Source organism: Podarcis muralis, chromosome 4 (genome assembly GCF_964188315.1).
Source record: "Podarcis muralis chromosome 4, rPodMur119.hap1.1, whole genome shotgun sequence".
In the NCBI taxonomy this organism is placed as follows: Eukaryota; Metazoa; Chordata; class Lepidosauria; order Squamata; family Lacertidae; genus Podarcis; species Podarcis muralis.
This window is the reverse complement of record NC_135658.1, coordinates 69,085,982-69,109,579: the sequence shown is the minus strand read 5'-3', so window position 1 is coordinate 69,109,579 and position 23,598 is coordinate 69,085,982. Positions and strand designations below refer to the sequence as shown.

The window sequence follows — 23,598 nt, the reverse complement described above, 5'->3', positions numbered from 1 at the left end:
CCAGATCATTGTAAATACAATTACTACCGTGCAATTACGAGTGAACAATATTAAGATATCCGAACAATGTTTTTTGATCGTTTTCCACCTCTCTCTGCCTCCTAGGTTTGTGTTCTAGACCTGCGAAAGTAAATGTTTTAGAAGAAAATTTGCAAATGGACCAGCATTGAATGTGTGGGTAGAAGCACTCTTCAAAACTATTTTTTAACATCTCTAGAACTGCAAGAACAGGGGGAAACAAACAGAAACTGGGCGGGGGGGACCCCAGAGTGTACAACAAAGGCAACTCTCCCAGGCGGCAGAAGCCTGCAAAATGTTTTGTCCATAACTTTCACCGTGGAGTTAAGACACAATCACGTAGGGGGAGGGGTTGGGGATGGTTTCCACCTGGAACCTTCAGCCTTTGGAAGCAAGAGGCCACCACCAGCTAAGACCCCGTAGTGTTTGGTTTGGGTCTCTGAGAACTCGCTCTGATGGCTGCAGAAAAGAAGAGGAAAAGCTGTGCCAAAAATGATAATAATAATAATAATTAAAAAAAAGAAAACCTATAAAGCAAAATGCTTTGATAAACCAAAATGGGGAGAGAGAGAGAGAAAAAGAATCCTCCTCCATGTGGTCTTGTATTTTTTCCCCTTCCAATCTGGACACTACCGTTGCTCTCCCAAAGGACATTCAAAGACCAGTTTGTACTGATGACACACACGACTTTGTAATCACAACACTTTCTATTTTCTAGACTACTTTTATTTGTTCAATGGGTTTCCCCCTCCCCACCCCCCTTCCAGCTGGAATATGATAGCCTTTGAGGATCACAGGCATAGTAGGTTTGAACTGAATTTCTTTTCTTTCTTTATTGTGCCCATGTTTTTGTTCGTCTGTTTTGTTTTGCTTTTTTCCGTTGGTGCCCGCAGAAAATGCAGCCAGGTGGGCAAAATGAAAAGTTTTAACAGACTTCTTCTCTCTCCCCTTCTTTCTGCTCCCCCCCCACCTGCCCCTTCCGCTCTTGTCTCGTCTCTCCCAGCTTCTTCTTTCTCTTAATACTTCCACGCTTCAGATCTTAGGGTCTCAAGGGCACTTTCAACAAATTGTGTAATAAGTGCTTTATGTAAGAATGCAATGCCGGGAACGCTTTTTACAGGAGAAAGATGACTTTTTAGGAAAAGAAAGAACCCAGTGTATTTTTGGAAAAAAAGAGAAGTATTTTTTATGTTAAAACACAATTTTAGAAGCTTAAAATCTCTACCAGATGTAGACTGGATTGTGTTACTTATTCAGAACAAAAAAACCACCCCAATTTGAATGGAATCTGATACAGATTTAAAGATGCAGTATCCCTTTTATTTCCTCCTCATGAAAGGCGATTTGCTAAAACAAAGAAACAAAAAAGAAACCAGGCATTGCTTCTCTTGTAAAATATAATCTTATTAAAGAGGGGGGGAAATATCTTGCATGTTTTTAATTTAATTGACAAGTCTTATTGATGTCAATTATGCCACATTATTTCAGAAAGTTAGAGTTTTAAAAATAGATACTTCTTTTCTGAGTCATATATTCAGATAACTCTCAACATTTTTTTTAAAATCCCACATTTCTTGCAGAAAATATTTCCACATTGAATAATGCCCAATTCTGCCATTTTATTCAAAATGGGTAATTGTTTTTATTTTTATTCTGAGTAATAAGTCTAGTGTTTCACAGAGTGTAGAGAAATCTTTGTTATTTGCTGACTATTTCTGTTTACAAATACTGCTAAGTTGGGGAGATCTGCAGTGGGTTCACTTTTTTAAACTGCTGCTCAACTGCCCAAGGTATTAAATAGCTGCAAACCGACCCCTATTTAACTAGCAGTAAGTCCCATTTAACCCAGTGGGACTTGTATCTGAGCAATGTAGACATGCATAGGATTGCACTGTAAGAGGTAATAAGATTAGACTGGTTTAAGCCAACAAATAGCTTTTGGAATTTTGAAAGGGCTAATCCTTTCTCCACAAACATTTCTGACATATCAGAGAAATTGCCTCTGGAGACACTTAGCACCCTGAATTGACCAGCAAGCTCCCAGGCAGAGAGGGATACTGCATCTTTAACTTGGTATACACTGGGTTCCTTATATGGGGCATCAAAAAGCCCAGTATATTTCTAGGGTTCAATGCATATTAGTCCCCCAAGACATATATGAGATTGCATTTTTATTTTTTATTTTAAAAACTAACTTTAGAGCCAAGTGAAGTGCACTTTGTCAAATGTAAGGGTTGTGTTTTTTTGTGGGGGGTGTTCTACTTTGTCCTTGTTTCATTCTCTTGTTTTCTTTTTTGCCTTCTAAAAAAATGCGGTTCTTTGTCAATTGCAGAATTGTTACTTCAGCCACTCACTGATTAAGTCTGAATTCTGGCTTCTGAAGTTTTATTGTCTGTGTCAGACTTGAAGCCGGGCTTGGTTCTCATTTCAGCATTTCCCCGGGTTCTGTTGAATCAACATCTCCCCTCACCCCGTTTTGTCTGTACACCCACTCCCCTCCTATAAACACACACACATACACACAAACCCGCACTCTCTTTCAGCAAATCACCTTGTGTGTTGTAGTTTGTTTTGTTTCAAGGAGAGAATCAACAGATCATATTCAGTGTCTTGAATAAATTGCTATATTTTGATATTAGAAATCTCTGTGTGAGTTGTTTCTCATTCTTCCTGTGCCATTAACATTTGCCTATTTCCTTAGGTGCACTGTGGCTTCTTCCCTTCCTTCCTTCGACTTTCCAGGGCCATTGGCCATGCTTTTGGGCGCTGTTGGGGATTGTAGTTGAGGAACATTTGGTGGACCAGAGATAACCCACAGCTGCTGTTCAGGCTCCAAAAAGGTTGACAGGACCTGCTTAGCTTGTCATTTTTAAAGGGACAGAGCAAATAATATTTACCAGCCAAGATTTGATAATTCTGAAGGTACCATTTGGAATGATTCACATGCAGAAATTCACCATTTGGTGAGTTAATAATGCAAAAGGTGAACTTTTCAGTGATGAGCTGTGCTTGAGATGATGGGTTATATATCTAGTCCTACTTGGGATGCGGGTGGCACTGTGGGTTAAACCACAGAGCCTAGGACTTGCCGATCAGAAGGTCGTGGTTCGAATTCCCGCAATGGGGTGAGCTCCCGTTGCTCAGTCCCTGCTCCTGCCAACCTAGCAGTTCGAAAGCACATCAGAGTGCAAGTAGATTCCCGCTCTGGTGGGAAGGTAAACAGTGTTTCCATGCGCTGCTCTGGTTTGCCAGAAGTGGCTTAGTCATGCTGGCCACATGACCTGGAAGGTGTATGCCGGCTCCCTTAGCCAAGAAAGTGAGATGAGCGCCACAACCCCAGAGTCGGCCACGACTGGACTTAATGGTCAGGGGTCCCTTTACTTTTACTTGGGACTAGACATATTGAATTTAATGGCCATGACTAACTTGGTTCCATTTATTTCAGAAGGTCTACTCTGAGCATCACTTAGTTGGATAGTACCCTATGTCAGAATATGAGAAAGCTGTCGCTATGGTGTTTGAGCAGTGGTTGTAAACCTGCAGCTCATTGCTTGATTTTGCTGTCATTATAAGCAAGGTATAATCTCCAAATAAAAATAAATATTTTCCTCTAACTAAAAAAATTAACTGAAAAAATCAATTAAGTGTGTAAACACAACAGGAGTGTGTAGACAGGGCTGCCCTTTGACCCCCTCACCTTTGAACTGTGCCACTTGGGTGGCACTACTTCAATGTCAGAGTCTGGCCAGTGCAGTTGTCAGGAAACAGCAAAAACCTTTTCCCCACATTAAGGTGATTTACCCATTGGAAGAGGAATCAACAGTTTATAGTGTGTCACAAGGATGGAAAGGAATAGCAAGGAACACATTTGAAAGGTCTACTAAACAGTGTCATTTGGTCTGTAGGGTCTCTGTGGGTGTCTCGTTAGAATTAACCAAGGTAAGCAAAGGAAAATTAGTAAAAATAAGAAAGCTTTATGGTACTTTTTCAGTATTCATGTTGTGTGTGTATATATCATGACATTTGGGACCTTTTACACATCCCAGCAACGTTTAGAGGCAAAAATAAAGCATGGTGGTGATTTTGTGGATTGGGATGTTTTAACACTTGCTACTGAATCTGAACATGGTTCAGGCTCATGTTCAGAATTAGTTATGTGCTTCAGCAGACTGAGGACTAGAAAGCTGTCAAAAGTCAGTCAAGGGAAGTGTGATCAGGCTTGTGGGGGAGATGCTGGCCGAAGAGTGGTGGCAAATCTGAATTTCAAAGGAGGAAGACTTGCTTGTCACTCCATGCTAGACTTTTTGGGGGGAGTGGGTGTCAGGGTGTCCTCCAGCTCCTCTCCACAAACCGTTTCCAATTATTCAACATCAGCATCATTACCATCTAATTCATGGGCTCCACTTGAGATATGGATTTCAATTGTGCTAGCATCAGAACCTAGCGAGACAAAAAGAGAGAGAGATCTCTCATTACATTCAGAGAGGGAGAGGGATGGCTGAAGAAACTGGTCTGTCTCTTGCTGACTAAAAAAATATATGAAGGAAACTTACAGCACAAAACTTGCATTTAGCCCTACAGAGCAGGAATTTTGCTGTACAAGTGTGTCAAACCACAGAGTATTTTGTCTGGAAGTCTATGGAGGCACAGTGACTCTTGCTTTAGTGTGGTCTGCTATGTATTGTATTATAGAAACAGCATTTTCAAGATGATTTTGTTGTTCCATGAGGCATTAGGGAGACGTTGGGTAGCTTATCAGGTGTAGGAGTCAGGAAGTCTGGAGAAAGAATTGTTGGTGGCTTGAGCAAAGATGTTAAAACTAGGAAAGACCTCATGACCGGGAATAAAGCTTGTGACATTTCCACAGAAAATACAGAATTTAGTTGAGCTCTTATGCCTGAAAGGCTTCCATTCATTTTTTTTTCTTTTAATGCCAAAGCAGCTGCTGCATAGAAGTGTTTGATGTTTTCCCTGGTCACACTGAGAGTTGATGGCTGAACGTATTTGCTGCTCATTGCCATCAACAGTTCTGAATCTATAGCCCCTATGAAATGTTTAGTAGAATATATTTTTTTATGAGACTGAGTGCGACAGCAAGCTTAGGGCAAAGGTGAGCAGAGTTTTGCACAATTTTTAAAAATGTATGGGGTGTGTAACATTCTGACTAAAGGCCTCTAAAAATATCTCCCCAATATCTACTTGAAGTCCAATCAAAACTGATGCGAACAAGCCAGAGACTAGCAACAAACTGCATGTGAGCCTGTTGTGAGGCTTGTCGCCCATGCCCCATAGGAGTGTGTGTCTGTTTTCTCTCTCTTCACTTCTAGCACAGTATTTGGTTTATTACTTTTCTAACCCACGCTTCAGCACGTCTCAATCCAGGCACTAATGGACCAAGGGGGGGGGGTGGATCTGCTTTCTTTTAACAAAGGCCTTTCTTCTGAGCCAGAGAGAAGACCAAGTATGTTCTGTTGCTTGTTATTAATAGCAGATGCTGACATATCAAGTCTTTGTTCTTGCGACTAGAGAGGGGCCTGTACTGAATTATAGTACTCTAGCTGTCTCTTTAAGTATCAAAGAAATTTGAACTGGGGTATGTATCTGAACTGTGTGTGCCTTAGGAACACAGGCAGCTGCATGCTTGGTAGGTGAGGGTGAGGGCCTTTCTGGTGGCTGCTCCCGGACTGTGGAACTCCCTAGAGATGTTAGGCTGGCTCCCTCCTTGTCCTTTTGTTGGCAGGTGAAGACCACCTTATTCCAACAAGCTTTTGAGAACTGCTTTTAATGAGAGGGCTAGTGCCATGGAGTTCTTACTGTAATTATCTGTATGTTTTGAATAATGTGTATACACACACACACACACACACACACACACACACAATTCTATTGATATTTAGGTGTTTTTTAAATGATTCCCTCATTTTTAGCTGTTCTTATTTTATCTGTAAGCTGCCTTGAGTCCCTGTCAGGGGAAAAGGTGGGGTCTAATGAAGTTCAGCCTGGTTCTCCCGGGTGGGTGCCATTGCCATTGTAAGAGAAGTTCCAGCACCTCTTTTTCTAGAAAAATAGCACTGATAATATAATTATATTGAGTCATTGCTCCCATCCAGTTCAGTAGACTTAGGATAGATTTCCAATGTTTCAGACAGGAGTCATTTGTAGTCCTGTCGGAGGTAATGAAGGCCTTCTGCTTGCTTTTTCCAAGGCCTACTGTTCGTTTACCTGCCATGTTTTTATTAGAATAGTATAATTAATTCCTAGTTTGCCCTGACCAGAAAAAATCTTGAATGCCAGGAATCATGGGACGTGAATTTTATTTTATTTTTAAGCATTCATAATTTGATGCTGGAACATAGTGGCCATGGACTGTGTGAGCTCAGGCCTTCAAGCCCTCTTCCAAGAAGGAATAGCTTTGTGTAACAAAAATTGCTTGTGGCTGACAATTACCATGGAGGCTCTTGCCTCATCAAAACTGTGTCTCCTTCTGTCCACTGAATTTCCGGCTCATTCCCCACCTCTCTTGCAGAACCCTTCTTCTATCTAGATCTGGGTAGTGGCCATGTGCAAGATGTATCTGAGGATCCAGTTAAACATGAGTTGAACCCAAGCGAAAACATCTGCTGTGGATTCCTGTAAAGTGGTGAGGTGGCTTTGCTTTAAAACACACAGTAGTAGTGCCCATGACTGGCATCCCCCAAACTGCTTCTTTAAACCTACTTCTGAGTAGACATGCATAGGCCTCTATTGGAACGGACATTGTTTAAATGTTCTCCCCCTATGATAGTACAAGAATTTCCAAACCATTTCTGTTGCCAGAGTTTATTTCAAGCCACATTAATATAGCTCACGTATAACATAGCCCAGGTTAGAAGGTATTGGGTCAATGGCCCATCTAGTCCAGCATCCAGTGGCCACCTAGAAGCTTGTGCAAAACTTACCAGCAGCACCCAAGCACAAGAGCAGTCTTCCCTTACGCAGTTTGCAACAACTGGCATTCAGAAGCATACTGCATCTGGCATGGCCAGTCAGAAATAAGATTAGAAAAACAAGTAGGGGCGTCGTAAGCCTTGTGCTCATCTTGTCCCCATCCCCAATCCTGTGCACAACTAGCTGACATCACAAAGACCAGCCACCTTTGGCACATTTCACAGTGGGGTTCATTGGGCTTGTTTGCTTAGTTAAATGTTAAGGGTTTGCATTGCTCAGTTGGATGCTGGATCTCTCGTGTGCCTGGCAGTTTCTGTTTAAGAAATCTTGACCCACAAGGCCAGGCCTTTGCCTCTGTAAACAGAAAGGCATGATTATGTTCTAACGTTCATGTGATAGAGTGAGGGAATGGAACAACACATTTAAAAAACACAAGTGGGTGGTTGTTCTTTTCCTTCATTAAAAAGGATGATGAAATGGCATCTTAAGTGTTTGGATGTTTTATTTTCTAAATGTTAACCACCTTCCAGAACCAATGCTACATCAGCAGCAAAAGGCCGCTAAGGAGAGACTAGGTAGCTGTACAGCTACAACTCTCACACTGTATCTACAGAATGATCGGCTCTCACCTTGCCCCTCCTGATGTCCTCCTGATGTTTGGGACTGTTCCTTCCATCATCCCGAACCACTGGCTGAGGCCCATGGGAGTCATAGCTCAAAGTATGCGGAAGACACACCACATTGGGAAAGTCTGGTCTATACTCTTGTGTGCAAAAAACCTCGAAGCAGGATGTCTTTTCTAGCCCTGCTAGTATTGTACCTTGAAACAAGTGATTGGGAGGGATTCTAGATGGGTTTGAACTATGAGATCTACCACAGGCAAGGTGTCCTGTGCCATACAAACAGGGTTCAGGTAGTGCAACAGCTGTGTTTATAGCCATTTATGCATCTACCACCCCCTTTTAAGGGAGAAAGGCTGAGACAGGCACTTGGGAAGACAGACTTACAATAGCGAGGTCTCAAGGAGTCCAACCTCAGGGGGAAGTTTGAACCAGCCCCATGGCAAATCAGGCCTGCAAGTCTTGCCTTAAAGCAGCACTGACCCCCACTGCAGCCATCGCAGAGTGTTTTGGGTTTCTTTAGTTCTGCTTAAACAGAGTTGACAGCAGAACAGCAAAAGGAAAGATAGGATTCAAATTGTGCAGAATACGTAGCTAAATGTTGACTGGAAGATCCCCAATACAAATCCGACTAGAAGAGTAAATTGCATGTGTTTCTGACGTAATATTTTGAATCTGAATATTGGGTGTTCCTTTTTATGCTGCTGTAGCTCTCTTCCCTGAGAAGGTGCTATGCTTTGTGCAAGCCAACTATGTCAACAGACATCTTCACAATGGTGCAAAAGCATGTCAAGAAGCACAGAACAGGGTTGAGTGCAGTAATATAAAAACGTTTTCCCTTGTTGGGCAAAGAATAAATGCCAAAGTTGGCTCAAGAAAGCAAACTCTTCTGCATGCTACAAGGGAAAGGCCAAAACTGAGGCTCAGACTACAATGCTGGAGGCATTTCTAATAAAACACAGCAACGTTACAATCTCAGCTAACCAGGAAAGCCACTAGGGTTACAGGATTCCGTAATATATTTATTAAACAAAATCATGTACCATAAGATATACAAGTTATAGGAGACAAGAAAACAAAGTATGCCAAAAGAAACTACAAAGCTAATAAGTTCTGAACATCATAGGAACCTTCTGACAGTGGTATTCTTGTGCGCTGTTTGTCAAAAAGTTGACTTCTCTCTCTTTTTTTTAACTCCCACATTGCTTCTCTCTCTAGCAAGGGAGTCTTGATGAGTGGAAAGATAGTACAAGAAAAAAAGTGAGGTTCTGGTGAGCAAGGGGAAGGATGAACTCTCATTCGCAATCGCACATTCTCCAGATCACACATTCATGTACACCTCTTAATTCCACTTTGTGTTGGCTGGCAGCTGAATAGGTGAATCAACAGTGTTGAAATATGATCTATGCAACATGCATGGCCTCCAACAAGAGGAGTGCAAGGGTGAAGCAGCCCTGAGGTGGTACAAGTTACCAGCCCTGGTAGACAGGAGAGTTCCTAGGTGGCCTCTCATCACTGCCAAGGTTACCTTCAGACAGCATGCTTAAGGTTTCATCCGCCTGATGGTTTGGCTCCGCTGTCGTGTTCTTTGAGTCGGGGAAATTCACAGAGTTTCCACTTGGCAAGCCGTAAGCATTTTCAGCAGCTGTTGACGTGGACATCGATTCCCAGGGTATTTCGCTTTTTCTCCAGCGCAGGTCCAACTTCCAGCCCGTCCATCCGTAGAAAGCCAGTGTAAAAAGGAAGCCTTGCATTGGATTCAGTACTCCCTAAAGGACCAAAAAGCAGGGCGAGAATCAACATGGCCATGGGTAATGAAGAACCATGGTCCTTTTAAAAGAATTCATTCAGTTTTAATTATTTACACATCACATTTCAGTATGAGAACCTCCCAAGGAAGCATACAGTGGTTGGTACCTTGGTTCTCAAACGCCTTGGTACTTGAACAACTTGGAGCACTGCAAACCTGGAAGTGTTACGGTTTCTGAAAATCTTTCAGAAGCCAAACGTGCTCCGTTTTGAGTGTTACACTTCTGACGCCACACTTCCATTTTGAGTGTTATTCTGAGGTCTGTCTGTTTTTGCTATTTATTTTGCATTTTAGTTTTTCCAGCTTTTTTGTTTTGTTTTTGTGACTGTGTGGAACCCAGTTCAGCTACTGATTGTGTGACTGCAGTACATTGATTATTGCTTTCATTTTATGGATCGATGGTCTCATTAGATAGTAAAATTCATGTTAAATTGAATGTTTTAGGGGTTGTTTTTAAAAGTCTGGAATGGATTAATCCATGCTTTTGGAATGCTTTTGGAATGCTTTGGTTTTGGAACAGACTTCCGGAACGGATTAAGTTTGAGAGAGGAGTTTGGCAAAACTCCTGGGAATATTAATGATAACTCTTGTCCCCTTCACTTACTATGGAAATAAAAGTATAATTTCTCTGAGCAATCCCCAGGTGTGCAGCACAGCCACCTTCAGCCTTTGCTTTAGGAAGGGGGGCTTCTCTTTCGGCTCCTGCCTAAACGAAGAAGATGGAACAAGAATAATACCTAAAGACTCTCCCAGCACTGTTTGGACATTTCCCTCTTGCACGTGGGGGAGATGGGGGAGCTACACTGACTGAACCATCCATGTGCTGAGGGGAACAGACATCTGTAGTGGCGACTCTGCTCTGCATATAGGTACCTGATAATAGAAGCATTTTCAAATGGAGATGGGCTAGGATGAGGAGTGGAGATGAAGGAGACTCTCCCACAGCAGAAGTTCCAGTGAAGACACTGCGACTGGGAGGAGCCTGCGTGTCTCACCAGCGTACCTGAGAGCGAGTCGGGACATGCAAAAATGCTCCTTCGCTGAACTTGGCGTTATTGCATGTTGGAAACAAAAGGTATGTACAGTGGTACCTCGGAAGTCGAACGGAATCCGTTCCAGAAGTCCATTCGACCTCCAAAACGTTCGGAAACCAAGGAGCAGCTTCTGATTGGCTGCAGGAAGCTCCAGCCGGGTTGGACGTTCAGGTTCCAAAGAGCGTTCGAAAACCAGAACCAGAAAACCAAAATCACTTCCAGTTTTCGGGAGCCAAAACGCTCGAGTCCCAAGGCATTTGAAAACCAAGATACGACTGCATTAAGAATTGTTTTGAACGAGCATTCAAGGTTGCTCCCTTTAGCCAGTCATCTAGCATTCTATACATTTGTTGGTGTGAGGAAGTATTAGTTACTGATTAGCAGGAAGGCAAAACTAAAAAAAAAAAGCAACCCCGGCTGTGAAGCTACATATACACACTTGCCTGGAAGTAAAGCTCAGTGAACTCAGTAGGGCTGGTTTCAGACATAAGAATTATTATTATGGGACGACACTGTAGCTCAGTGCTAGATCATCTGCTTTCCACGCAGAAAGACCCAGGTTCAATCTTGTATCTCCAACATTCCCCTCTGCCTGAAACCCTGGAGTCTGCATATGTTTGCTTATTATTAGTATTATTATTACTACTACACATGTGGGCAAAGAGACACACAACACTCCCTAGGACAAAAATAGGGCAGCAGGCTAGAGTGGTCATGAGATTTCCAGCAAAGTCACACAGCTGTGTTGTGGGGAAGAGAGAGGAAGAAAGAAGGAAGTTAAACACGAGATACTGGGCAGAAAAATTAAAAAAGGGGGAGAAGGCAGACAAAAGAGTGTAATTTCACAGCCGTACAAGGAAATGAATGACATAAAGGGCTCTAAAGGGCAAAGAAAGTAATGGAAGCTCTGCTATGTTGAGGGAAGGGAGAGACAGTGGAAGGAGGAACAGGAAGCCAATGATGAAAAGTAACACTGGGCAAGAGAAGGACAAGGATTGCTCCAGGTGAGGAGAGAGAGATGCTGAGACTTCAGGAGAAAGTGACAGGGCTGATTAGAAACCAACTCTGCCATGACTCAGTAACCTGGTATTGATCATTATCAACAAGCCTGTATGGATAAAAAAAAGTACACAAGCAATTTAAAACGTTCTCCTGACAGTTAATTACTACCTGTATTGTAGACACCTGCAGCCAAAAGAAAGGAAAAATAAAGTGGTTGGCACTTCTGTCTATCCAGTGAACTTCCAAATTCATCACTTCCTGCACTGTCCTCAGCAGGATAATTCTGTCCCTGCCCCCCACCCTGCAGGTCTCTGGGGACTCCTTTCCTGTTGGATGGCCACCTTGCCAATGACACTCGTTTAAAGGTAAAGGTAAAGGTACCCCTGCCCGTACGGGCCAGTCTTGCCAGACTCTAGGGTTGTGCGCCCATCTCATTCAAGAGGCCGGGGGCCAGCGCTGTCCGCAGACACTTCCGGGTCACGTGGCCAGCATGACAAGCGGCATCTGGCGAGCCAGCGCAGCACACGGAAACGCCGTTTACCTTCCCGCTAGTAAGCGGTCCCTATTTATCTACTTGCACCCGGAGGTGCTTTCGAACTGCTAGGTTGGCAGGCGCTGGGACCGAGCAACAGGAGCACACCCCGCCGCGGGGATTCGAACCGCCGACCTTTCGATCGGCAAGTCCTAGGCGCTGAGGCTTTAACCCACAGCGCCACCCGCGTCCCTTGACACTCGTTTAGGAAGCCCTAAAAAACATTGCTAAGCCCTTACCATTATGATCCACGTGATCAGTGCAGCGTTCCGGACGTGTTTCAAGGGGCTTCCGTTAATATCTGGCTGCATTTCCAGGTAGAACAGGAGGCCCTCATTGATGATATTCGATGACCAGCTGATAACAGGCACCAAGAGAAAAAGGCAGAGATATAGATCACTTGATGCATGTCCTTTGTTTTCAAAGCATAGCTGTACTCATTTGCAGAAAGAGCTTGGAGAGTTCACTTTGAATGCTAATTTTCAAAGCCGGTAGTATAAAAGAAGATGAATGCATGTACAAAATCTCCCTGCCTTGGAATCCCTTTGTGCAGCCTGAGGCAGAGAAACCAATTGAAAATGAAATTTTAACATGCCACTCTCCTGTAGGCTTGTCAGTTGCGGAATTTAATTTTGGTCATTTGGATTCATACCATAGTATACTGGGCTGTGGTGTAGAGGGAGGAGCAGGGGAGAGAACCCTCATTGCTGTAGGCACCATAAAGAGGAAAATTATAAGTAGCAGTTAGCAGCAGCAACACATAAAGGGCAGGGATGGAAAACCTTCATCTTGAGGGTCACATTCTCTTCTCGGCAACCTTTGGGGGGGGCACACATGCCAACAAGTGGGCACAACAACGAACAGAAATGTAACTTTGTACATTTGATTAGTTTCTAAATTTCACCCCTTCGCACAATTTCTGTCCTGCATCCAGGCAAGGAAAGAGGCATTTTCAGAGTTCAATGAGACATGCCATCAAGGCAGAAGCACTCAGGGTGTGAAGCAGAGGCAGTGGAGGGGGGGTTAGCTTGGGAAGAATTCAAAGGTTCAGAACACAGAGGTCTGGAGGGATACATTTGCCCCCTGAGCCTGAGGTTCCCCACCCCTGTATAAAGGGAGGGAGCACGTGCATACACACATAAGCCCCTACCTGGGTCAAAATTTCAGATAGACGAAACTTGACTTTTTAAAATGTAGAGCTGATGCAACATCAGCCTCTGCATTTGCCCGCACAATATCGTTAAAAGAAACTGTTCCATTAAGCGGGAGGGCGGAAATGTGTCTTACCAAATAACGACCACCAGCATGATTTTGAAAAAGCGAACTTTGATCTCTGTCCCCAGGCGCCTTTCATTCTCTGTATAGATCCCTTGTCGTCCCTTCAGTAAGGATGCAACTGGAAAGGAGAAATAAAAGGCATTGGACATGCTGTGAGATAAAGCCCAGCGGTTTTAAGGTCAGCAGTGAAGATCAACGGCACATCCCACTAGCTTGTTTCTCTTGTCCAAGCCCCATTAAAATGCTACTGGTTTCAAAAGGGCTTACACAGGATAGTTGGGCGCAAACTTTAATGTCACCAATGTAATCTGTTGCAGCAACAGTAATAGCCAGGCAGAAGTATATGGTAGGTCTGTTTTTAAAAAAAAACCATGCCCCCCCCCGATGTTGTCGGAACCAAAACCCACCAGCAGAAGCCAGCATGGCCAATGGTCAGAGATGATGAAAGTTGCAGTCCAACAACATCTGGAGAGTACCAGGTTCCCTCTAGGGAAGATAAAATAATGGGCAGAATTTAACTATTGAGTCCTGTGAGCTGAAGCCCTTGGCACGGACTTCTACTTCTCCTCCTCTGCATACCCCCTGAAATTGGCTCATTTTGGGGGGTTGGGAGATCCTTTGGAAGAACACATAGCGGGAGGGGGGTCACTCCATCTGGCCTTCCAAAATGTTTGTCCTGGCAGAATGATCATCTTAGCATGATGATGAATCCCTCCCAAAGTTTTCTGAAAGTTTCTGGGTACGGAGGTAAGTGTAATCTATTCAGGAAGCCACCTTTTGATTCATAGAAGTTCTCTGTTCTCTCCTTCTGATTACCTGCATCCCCTGATTAAAAAAGGAACCATGATCTATGGAGACACGTTCCTAATATTTGTTTTTCATTCACACGCGCAAATTCCGATTGCCATTTGGAATCTTACCAGCGGTGACTGTCCTGCTGAAAAGGACTGGGTTCGCCACCAGAACAAGCACCAATGGAACGTAGGTCGTGACGTAATGTGGAATCGCATGCTCCAGACCATTTTCGCAACTGAAGGGGTGAGAAGAAAAATGGGCAATGAACAGATTTTATTCCTCATTCGCTTCCTCCAAGATTAGAGCTCCCTCATAAGATTAGAGCGGTCCTCACTCAGGATTCCCAATGGGCTTCCTGCCTAGCAGAAACACAGGGGAATAATTGTGCTGTGAGCATCCACATGTATATCTATGTCTGTCCCATGTTCAGACAGTATGATAGCTTTTACTACTTCCACTTTTACATTACAGCACACAAAAAAACCCCACTGTACCGTATTCTTCCATCTAGAAGACGTCCCGTATTTGGGGGGCCTCAAAATTTAGAAAATAGGAGGGATTGAGCTTTGGGGGAGGATTATTTGAGGGAAATGCCGAAAATCGCTCACCCGCCAGAACGCAGCGCACAACCGCTCGTGTCACTTACAATTGCCGCTTACAATCTCAGGCTCGCGCTGCGTTCTGGCAGGTGAGCGATTTTCAGCATTGGCCGCTTGTTTGTTGTGGGGGGGGATCCCAAAAATCGCTCACCCGCCGGAACACAGCACACAACCACTCGCGTCGCAGCTGCCTGATCGCCACCATTAGCCCTTCTGTTTGCCGCTGCGGCAGCCAATAGACAGCCGCCCTTGTCGCAGCAAGCGGGAGCGTGATTGGTGGCTGCTGCCAGTGATCGGGGAGCTGATAGGTGGTTTCTGTGATGCAAGATGTTGTGTGCTGCGTTCTGGTGGGTGAGCAATTTTCGGCACCCCCCCCCCAAAAAAAAACCAATCAAGCGGCCAATCGCCGCTTACAATCTCGGGCTCGCGCCAGAAAACAATTTGCACGCCCCCCCTCAGCACTACCCGTGTTTAAAACAAGCCTAAATTTTGAACCTCATTTTTGGGTCAAAAAAGCTTGTCTTATACATGGAAAAATACAGTATTTACCTCAGAACATCTGGTTTGGACCCTCAAGGTTTTAATTTAGCCAGCTCCGATATTAAAGCAAAAGTTTTATTCAATTATTCTTCACATGCATTGCAAAGACAGTGTAGGCAGAGTCCCTAAGAAATCTCCCATCCATATAACCAGAACCAGGCCTGTTTGGCTTCTGAAAGGTGTCTGCGCCACATGCCTTCTAGCTACAACTTGGTCCACGTTACCGAGCTCATCTCCCCAGATGCACGTGGACTTCACACCAACTGAGAGCCGAGGTGGCAGAGCTGGCTTTCAGCTGGTGGACTCCTTAATAAGCCTAGGCCTAAGCAACTGCCTGTACCTGACAAACCTACGCCATCTGCCATGTCCAACTGAATTCATTAAAACATTGTGTGAATCAGAAGTAAAGCTAAACAACTTAAAGGTACCTAGAAACTGAAGGGTAGTATAGCATCGCAATTCCCTCCACGCACAGCAGGATCGCCAGGCCCCACGTCATCATGTGATACAACACAATTGTACTAGAAATACATGGAAAGCCAAAGGTTTAGACGTCAGAAATTGCTTCAGCATCACACACATCATGCGTTCCTCCCTTTTAACGGTGAAGTCAACGGTTTGGGAAACAAATTAGTTATGAGGTTTGGTAAGGAGTTTGACTCAAATCTTGCATCTTAGCTCTTGGAATGCTATGTGCGTGTGTGTATTAACTACAAACAACTGACGTTTGGGAAACTTCAATGAAGAAATCAACACACTGCAGGAAAACTGAGGAGAGCAAAAGTCATTGGAGTTGCTAGCAAAGAATATTCAGAGGTAGTCATGACTCATGAGGTAAACCCAGGCTAGTGTTAGGCAAGCTTTCATCCATATTGAGGCATGAACAAAAACATAAATGCTGAAAATATTGCCCTATTTTTAAAGTGTGGTTTTATTTAACGTTATTACCTCATCCCTGCCGATCTTCTAACAACCAAGTAGGAATCTACAGCATAGCAAAACAGCCACCAAAAGCCAGCACTGTACAAGAGCTGGATCCACATCTGTGGGGGGAAAGAAAAAAAGAGAGGAGGGGTCTTGTATTTCATAGCTGCAGAGAGTAACAGACAACTTAACGGGACACTTAAACTTGAAAAGTTACATCCAAATATGTGGACGTCAAAGTCCTCGAGTGCCAGTATTAGCCGTAGGCTCAGTTCTTGTGTGTAAGATTTGATCAGTTGCCTCCCACAAATGTTACACATGTAAAACGTAATTTGACTTCAGACTCTCCCTCCCCTAGGAAAGGACATCTGATAACAGAAAAGGCTTGTCAAATGCTGCAGGTAAAGCAAGGCTTTCTGAGGTTGGTTCTCACCATTCCCGCTATACTGCCAGTGTCACATCGAGAGCAAGCCAATGTGTGTGGGGTAGAAATGAAATCAGCACATAAATGCATGCAATGGCAGTAGCTAGAGAAACTAGCCACAACTTCAGAAATGGCTGCTGTCTATCTGCACAGCCAAATTCAGAGTACTGGGCTCTCACTCTCACAGCAAAAGTGTGGGTCACCCAGAGAAAGGTATTGATCCAATGGGTGGATGGGGAACCCATCCAATCAGGGATGGGGAACCCGTGGCCCTCCGGATCTTCCAGAACCACACCTCCCATCATCCCAGACCATTAGCCATGCTGTCCAGGGTTGATGGGTATTGGTGTCCAATGCCATCCAGAGGGCTACAGGTTCCCCATCTTTGCCTTAGCTTAAAGACAAGAGTGGCCCTGATATAAAAATGCATCAACTGGAACAGGCAGGCATCAACTTCCATACTTGGTTCTCATCCAGCTAGGAATATGCATGAGGAACCTGCCTATCTAAAGTACAGCATTTTGTATGGAGTAAAATATTATTACATGAATCACTTTGATAAGAAATGGCTATTTCTTGCTGCACCAAAAAGGGGAGAAAAAAGCTGTGAGAAAAGGATTATCCGCATTGTAAACTCTGCTGCATATATTCCTCGTGAAAGGCCGATGGAAACATGGAATGTGCAGGTTTCAATCAAGCTAATTCCATGGCATTTATCTGTAGATAATTCACATTTTTTCCCACAACTAGACCTCAGATAAGTGATCTTTCATGTCTGTGTTTACAAGTTCTAACATTCTTCCTTGCAAGAGCTGGAATTCTGCTGCATTCTTTCCCCTTTAAATTGGTCCAGCAACCTTTATTATTCCACCTTTACTTTCTCTTCAGCTCCTGGAGTTCTGGGTGTTTAGGCTCCATTGAGCTTTCAGTTATTTGTCTCCTCTCTTAATTAGTCATTATCCCCAGTGGCAATTGCTGAGTTTACCTGCAGAAAAGCCACAGTTAAAAATCATGCTTCTTGCAAACTCAAAGGTTTCCCCCTGCTCAGCCCTGATTCCAAAAAGATCTATTTCATCTTTTTTTTAGAAAATGCTGGTTACTCAAAGCAAAGACTGCTAACTAGTTGAAGAAACTATGCAACACAATCCTATGCATGTTTGTTTAGAAGATTCACTGTGCTCAAGGTGGCTTACTCCTGGGTAAATGTGCACAGGACTGCAAGTGATGGATTGCTTTTTCAACGACAATATTAAAATCATTATTTTTTTGGGGGGGGTCTCAAAATTTATTATAAGAAGGAAGACTTATCTTTTATCAATTCACTGCTTTTTATGCCCTATACTGAGAGCACATCAGAACTAAACTGGCAATGTGGGTTGGGCAGAAGATGCAAGGGGGTAGTTTTAAAAAATTCCCTCCCATTGAAGAGGGAAATTTATTGCACCAGGTCCATCTGGAGCTGGTGTAAAGTTGAGCCTTTGATGGCAGCACAAGTCAAACAGCATTAAGGGTGCTCCTTCCCTGCACCACCTACCTTCTTCCCACAATTCCACACCATTTTAGTCATTCCACTAGCGTATCTTCACTGGCAGCTTGGCCAGCCTTTCTAGGAGGTTTCCCACAGTGGGTGCGTCACGGTGGCAGTGCAGGAGGCTCAACTTCCAACCACAAAGCACAAATCCATCCCACCTCACGTATTTGATTCCCCCCCTCAGGTGACTCAACCATTTTGAAAAGGTATGGAGAAATGCTCAAGAACTTCAGGTGAGAGGATTTTATGGTATCACTTTTGAGGCTTTCCATTTTGTAAGTTCGCTGCAACTGATCCCAGTTTGCCAGCAGACTAAAAAGTACTTGCAGCAGTTGGGAGTGCCTTCCGTGGAACCAGTTCAGAGTCGCTTCTTTGTTATTAAAAACACTTCATCTAGGCTCTTGAGGCCTTGCTAGCGCTCTTCCCTAACACAGTTAATGGCACAGATCCACAGACTCTTGGATTAGATAAGAGATCCCTGTGTGGGAATTCCCACTCGGCCATGATGCCCACTGGCCAATTTTGAGCCAGTCGCTTGCTTTTGGCCTAACTCACCTTGCAGGATTTTGTGATAAGCCCAGCACATGCTGCCCTGACCTCCACAAATGAAAGCCAGAATGCAAATGTGATAAACAAACCAGTTTGCGTGGACCGTGGCCACATCTGTTACCTACCGCACTTCCTACACAGAAGGCAGCAGGCCAAACATCCGTCCCATTCACCACAGATATGTTTGCTACGAAGTCTGGGAACCCTAACCAGACAGTTGATCTGAAGATGACACCTAAGGAGGAGGAGGGAAAATCCATGTTAATGTGCTATGACTCTAGCAAGTTCTATGTTCACCTTGTTTATGCAAATGTTTTCCCAAACCCGGGCATCACGTTGACCACTCAGCCCAGGAGGCTGGACTAGATAAGGTATTGGCTTGATCCAGCAGGGCTCTTCTTCTTAATAATTATTATAAGGGGGGACCAGGACTTCCATTCTCTTTGTATGGTGATATAATAACAACTTTGTATGGTGATATAGTAAATATACCAGTTCACAGGATAAGTGAAGGGATTGTTGCAATGGGCGCTGTCATGCTATGTGATCCTGCATGCTCCATCCATAGGAGTCAAAGGTAAGGGCATGAAGTTCCCAGAGTTATTGAATCACATGCTTGCCTTCCCAGTCTTCAAACTGCCGTCATGTGAGTGACCAGTGATCAGACTTACGGATTTCATTCATGAATTGAGACAATTCAGGGATTAAAAGCTCAGCTGTTTCAACCAAATCCTACTACGGTATGCCTGAGGTGCTGAAGTTGCTGTGGTCTAGCTTTTTTGTCTTTGTGCTTTCTTATCTAGATCCGCCTTGCTGCCGGCTCTCGAATTATTATCATGCTACTTATGCATTAAAGAAGATGGGAGCAGAAAGGAGAGTGTCATTTTCTAGCAGAACGTACACTGTAGCCAAACTTTTGCATTACAGTATACACAGTATACAGGATGCACAGTATTTACAAATACAAGTCCAAACATTACAGGTGGTGGTGGTGGTGGATTAGGAAAATGGGGAACAGCTTGTGTGAACTGGGCATTAGTCTCTTCATCTGCATTTTTGCTAGTACATATACAGAGCAATCGTAAGCACATTTGCTCAGAAGTAGGTCTCATCAAGTTCAATGGTATTTGCTCCTTGGTAGGATTGTAGCCTTAGCAATTATAACCAGTCATCAAGCAGGATTCGGCTCCATCATTTCGAATTATCATTTTGAGATTTTTAATTTGTAGGGCAGGGGAAAGGCAAAAATGGTATATAGACAATGTATAAGTACGCAAGTTTCTTTTCTTTCTTTCTTTTTCAAAAGTTAAACCACTCTCATCATTTATTAAGTTAAAAAGCACCAATTGAAAGCACTTATCAGATATTTCATGTCGAGGCCTAAGCTCTTCCTCCATCACAAACTCAAATCTGGTTGCAATTTTTGAAAAAAGGATCCTGACTTTTAAAAAGGGATTCAGCATTTAGGGAATTCCAAGATGCAGGATAGAGACATGTTCTGGGCGGGCTAAAGACCTCAGGGGATCCCACGCTGACATTTGGCAGATCTCTCCTCTCCTAAGGTTCCCTTCTTGCTATCCTAAGAGGGGGGATGAGGGACAGGGCTGGCTGCCCCAGCGTTGGTAGAGAGGGTGCACAGGGGGATGGAATGGGGGTGTCAAGGGGCCATGGTGATCCAGCCAAGGATGAGGAGGGAACCACCATAAAGGGTCGCCTTGGTCAGGACTGGGTCCCCTGTCACGGCGTGGTAATACAGGGCACCAGAGAACACCCCCATGTCCAGGGACAGGATGCTGCCAGAAATCATGGATAGCAGCAGTGGGGCACAGCCAGAAGGACCAGGCTGTGGAGGAAGTGGTATTTGTTGGCTGTCTTGTAGAGCTCTTTTAAGTAGTCATCTTGGTCACTCTGACGGAAACCATGAGCCCCGTAGGCAGTCGCCCAGACCACCACAGCCCCGCTCAGCGTTCTGAGATGTCAGAAAAATGCCCCGGCGCCCGCAACCATTCTTATCCCCAACGTGAAAATGTATCAATCCTGAATGCAAGTTTCTTTGCACTGAGTGCTGTCGATCTGTAAGAGAGCAACCGGGTTCACACAGAGTGCAAAACTGAATTTGAAAACTATGGAACCTGAAATCAGAATGGGAAACTACTATTTGAAATGGATTTGTGGATAAGTGCAAGCCACAGCTTGCCAATTTCGATGTAATGGCAAAGCAAGCCACAATTTGATGTTATTGTCTGAACTAAACCATTAACCTCTTTCTATTCTGTCAGTGCAGTTCATTCCTTTTGGACAAATCAGGTACATTATTGCAACTGCCCAGAAGGCTCAGTACATGAAGCAGAGGTCAACTGGGGTTCGCCATTGAATGTAATCTCAACAGGGAGCTATACCCTTTCACAACTTCCTACTGAGCTAACCTGTCCTATACAGTTTCATTGTTTTTCATTCATGCTTAGCTGCTTTGGAAGCTTTTTTTTTTTTTTTTTTTTGGCTGAAAATGTAGCACCATGTCTATTTCATAGAATCACAGAATTGTATACTTGGAAGGAACTCCAAGGGTCATCTAGCCCAACCCCCTGCAATGGAGGAATCTCCGCTAAAGCATCCATGACAGATGGCCACCCAACCTCTGCTTAGAAACCTCCAAGGAAGGAGAGTCCGCCACCTCTTGTGGGAGTCTGTTCCACTGTCCAACAGCTTTTACTGTCAGAAAGTTCCTGATGTTAAGTTGGAATCTCCTTTCTTGTTGCTTGAATTCATTGGTTTGAGTCCTAGTTTGCTGCATTTATGACATTTAAAGCCATCTTAGTGTACATCTAAAAATATGTAAAGTATTTTTTCAAATACATGCACTATTTCTTCCATTAAGATATTGCTATGCAATTAACAAATGACTGTTAACACCCCACTATTTTTTTCCCTATAAGTTAACATCAATTGCATTAATTTTCTCCCTGGTGTTATATATTCTTGTATAATATCAGAACAAACACTATTTTTTTACTTGGAGGTGGAGGGATGGACAACCAAGAGTAGGGCTTTAAAATTCCATCTGTACAAGCAGACTTGGTGGCCACTAAACTACAATTTAACGTCAGTCATGTAGCTCAGTGATGGAGGGGCGGTTTTAGTTTTTGATCCTGGCATGAGATGGTAGAGGGGATTTAACCTCTTGCTAACTTGCGCAGGCTGGATCTGTATCATGCCCCTGGCCCCCAATGCTTCACCTGCAATTTACACTGGCAAAAAAGTCCCTTGCCTTTCAATTGTCCATTTGGAAAAATAAAAGTAGACAGGGTATCATAAGAATCCTACAACCAGGTACATTCTTGGACACTTGTGCAAGTGGCCAGAAGGCTGACCACATGAGGCAGAGGTCAATTTGGGTTTGCCACTGAATGTAGTCTCAACAGGGAGCTATAGTTGGAAGGGACCACGCAGGAAATCTAATCCAAACCCCCTGCAACGCAGGAAACTTTTGCTCAACATGGGACTCAAACCCACAAGCCTGAGATTTAAGTTAGCTCAGTCTGTTTGGCATAAGACTCTTTTGTCTCAGGATCGCGAGCCCCACTTCGTGCAAAAGATCCCTGCACTGCAGGGGGTGGGACTAGATGACCCCCGACCCAACCCCGCAATTCTATGAAATAGGATTTGAAGGGAACAGAAGTTATGTAATTGGGGAAGGAACCTTATGATCATCTAGTCCAATGCAGGACTATGCAGCTGTCCCATACGGGGATGGAGACGGAATCTGAACCATCCCTCCAAGTCTGCAACCCTATTGATGCCCCAAGCGACAGGCTGCCAATGCAAAAGTCGTCCGTCGCCCTTTCTCTCCCTCCCCCCAACAAAAACTCCCACCACGCGGCGAAGAGGTTTCCTTGCAAAGCAAGCAGGGGGCGACCCTGGCCAGCAGCGCGTGGCCTCCTTACCTAAAGCGCCCAGCATGTCGCAGGCGGAGATGAGGAGCAGGATGGTGGAGGACGAGGACGCCGCCGCCTTGGGCACCTTCCTGGCGCCTTGGCCCCTCTTGGGCAGCAGCTGCAGGGCGCTGAGCGCCAGGCCGGCCGAGGCGCTGCCCAGGCAAACCCCGCAGAAGACCTGCGGCTGGAAAGCGAGCAGCAGCTGCGAGGCCGCGTCCCGGTTGGGGCAGCAAAAGGTCTCCAGCCTCGGAGAGGCCATGAGGAGCAGCGGGCCCGACGGCAGCCAAGCACCCAAAGCAGCCTCCTCTCGCCGCTTCAGGAGGCTTTTTGCTTCATGTTTCTCCCGCCGAGCTGAAGGCAGAGAGTCACGGGGTGGCTGGGTCAGGCGGCGGCATCGCTGGCGCTGCTGCGAAGGCTAAATCCCCTGCAGCGGCCAGGCCCAGCCTGGCGGGGCGGAGATCAGAGCAGCCGCGCGAGCGGGCCTTAATCCGAAGCGGGGCTCTTTCGCTCCGAGGCGTCGGGTAGGCCTTCCCGCAGACGGAAGGGGAGAGGGGGGAAAGGAGGAGGGAAACTCCAAAGTGGCAGGACGGCGGGGAATCCCCTCGAGGCAAAAGATGCGTGTCTGCATTGGGCACGTGGTGCTTGCATGGCTACAAACGAGGCGGGGATTCTGCACGGGCGCAGAGCGTTCGCTTCGCGCCCGGACAGCAGCGCGTCGAAGTTGCTGCTCCTTCAGAATCTGCGAATTCGAAGCGATCAGCTTCCGTCCATGGAGCTCTGGGCAGAAGGATCGCGCCCGAAACAAGGTGGATTATTACTCACTCTGGGATAACTGCACCCACGCAAAACCCGAAGGACTGATTGCAAACACACGGCCCCACATAATTATTTAGCTAAGGGGGTTAAAGAGGGAATCGCTTTTTCACCATCGAGCGTGCTTCTTTGTATTGCATTGGTACCCCTGCACGGGCTGGAGCCCTCCCCCCCCCCCAGCAGTAGCGACTGTAACTGGGACCCATGTATTTGGATTAAAAATCTCTTTAAGGGAGACGAGTCTGCCACCCTTCCAGTAGAACAGAC

At 44.9% G+C, this 23,598-nt stretch overlaps 2 protein-coding genes across 4 annotated transcripts in view; one reads left to right on the top strand and one right to left on the bottom strand.

The window, feature by feature from the left end:
* Nucleotides 1–2,660, top strand: part of TBL1X (transducin beta like 1 X-linked) — a 134,969-nt gene extending 132,309 nt beyond the window's left edge. For all 3 annotated transcript variants that reach the window (XM_077927524.1, XM_028727727.2, XM_077927526.1), the window contains one exon: nucleotides 106–2,660. In XM_077927524.1, the coding sequence (XP_077783650.1) occupies nucleotides 106–132 (27 nt within the window). In that variant the 3' untranslated portion in view covers nucleotides 133–2,660. The remainder of the gene's footprint in view (nucleotides 1–105) is intronic.
* Nucleotides 2,288–23,174, bottom strand: GPR143 (G protein-coupled receptor 143). Its single transcript, XM_028727723.2, has 9 exons — nucleotides 22,528–23,174; nucleotides 18,709–18,818; nucleotides 16,104–16,198; nucleotides 15,584–15,676; nucleotides 14,142–14,251; nucleotides 13,231–13,339; nucleotides 12,183–12,300; nucleotides 9,094–9,334; nucleotides 2,288–4,458 (listed from the first exon to the last, which is right to left on the bottom strand). The coding sequence occupies exons 1-9, from the start codon at nucleotides 22,775–22,777 to the stop codon at nucleotides 4,379–4,381; spliced, it is 1,206 nt and encodes a 401-aa protein (XP_028583556.1). The 5' UTR covers nucleotides 22,778–23,174; the 3' UTR covers nucleotides 2,288–4,378.
* Between the last annotated feature and the right edge of the window lie 424 nt (nucleotides 23,175–23,598).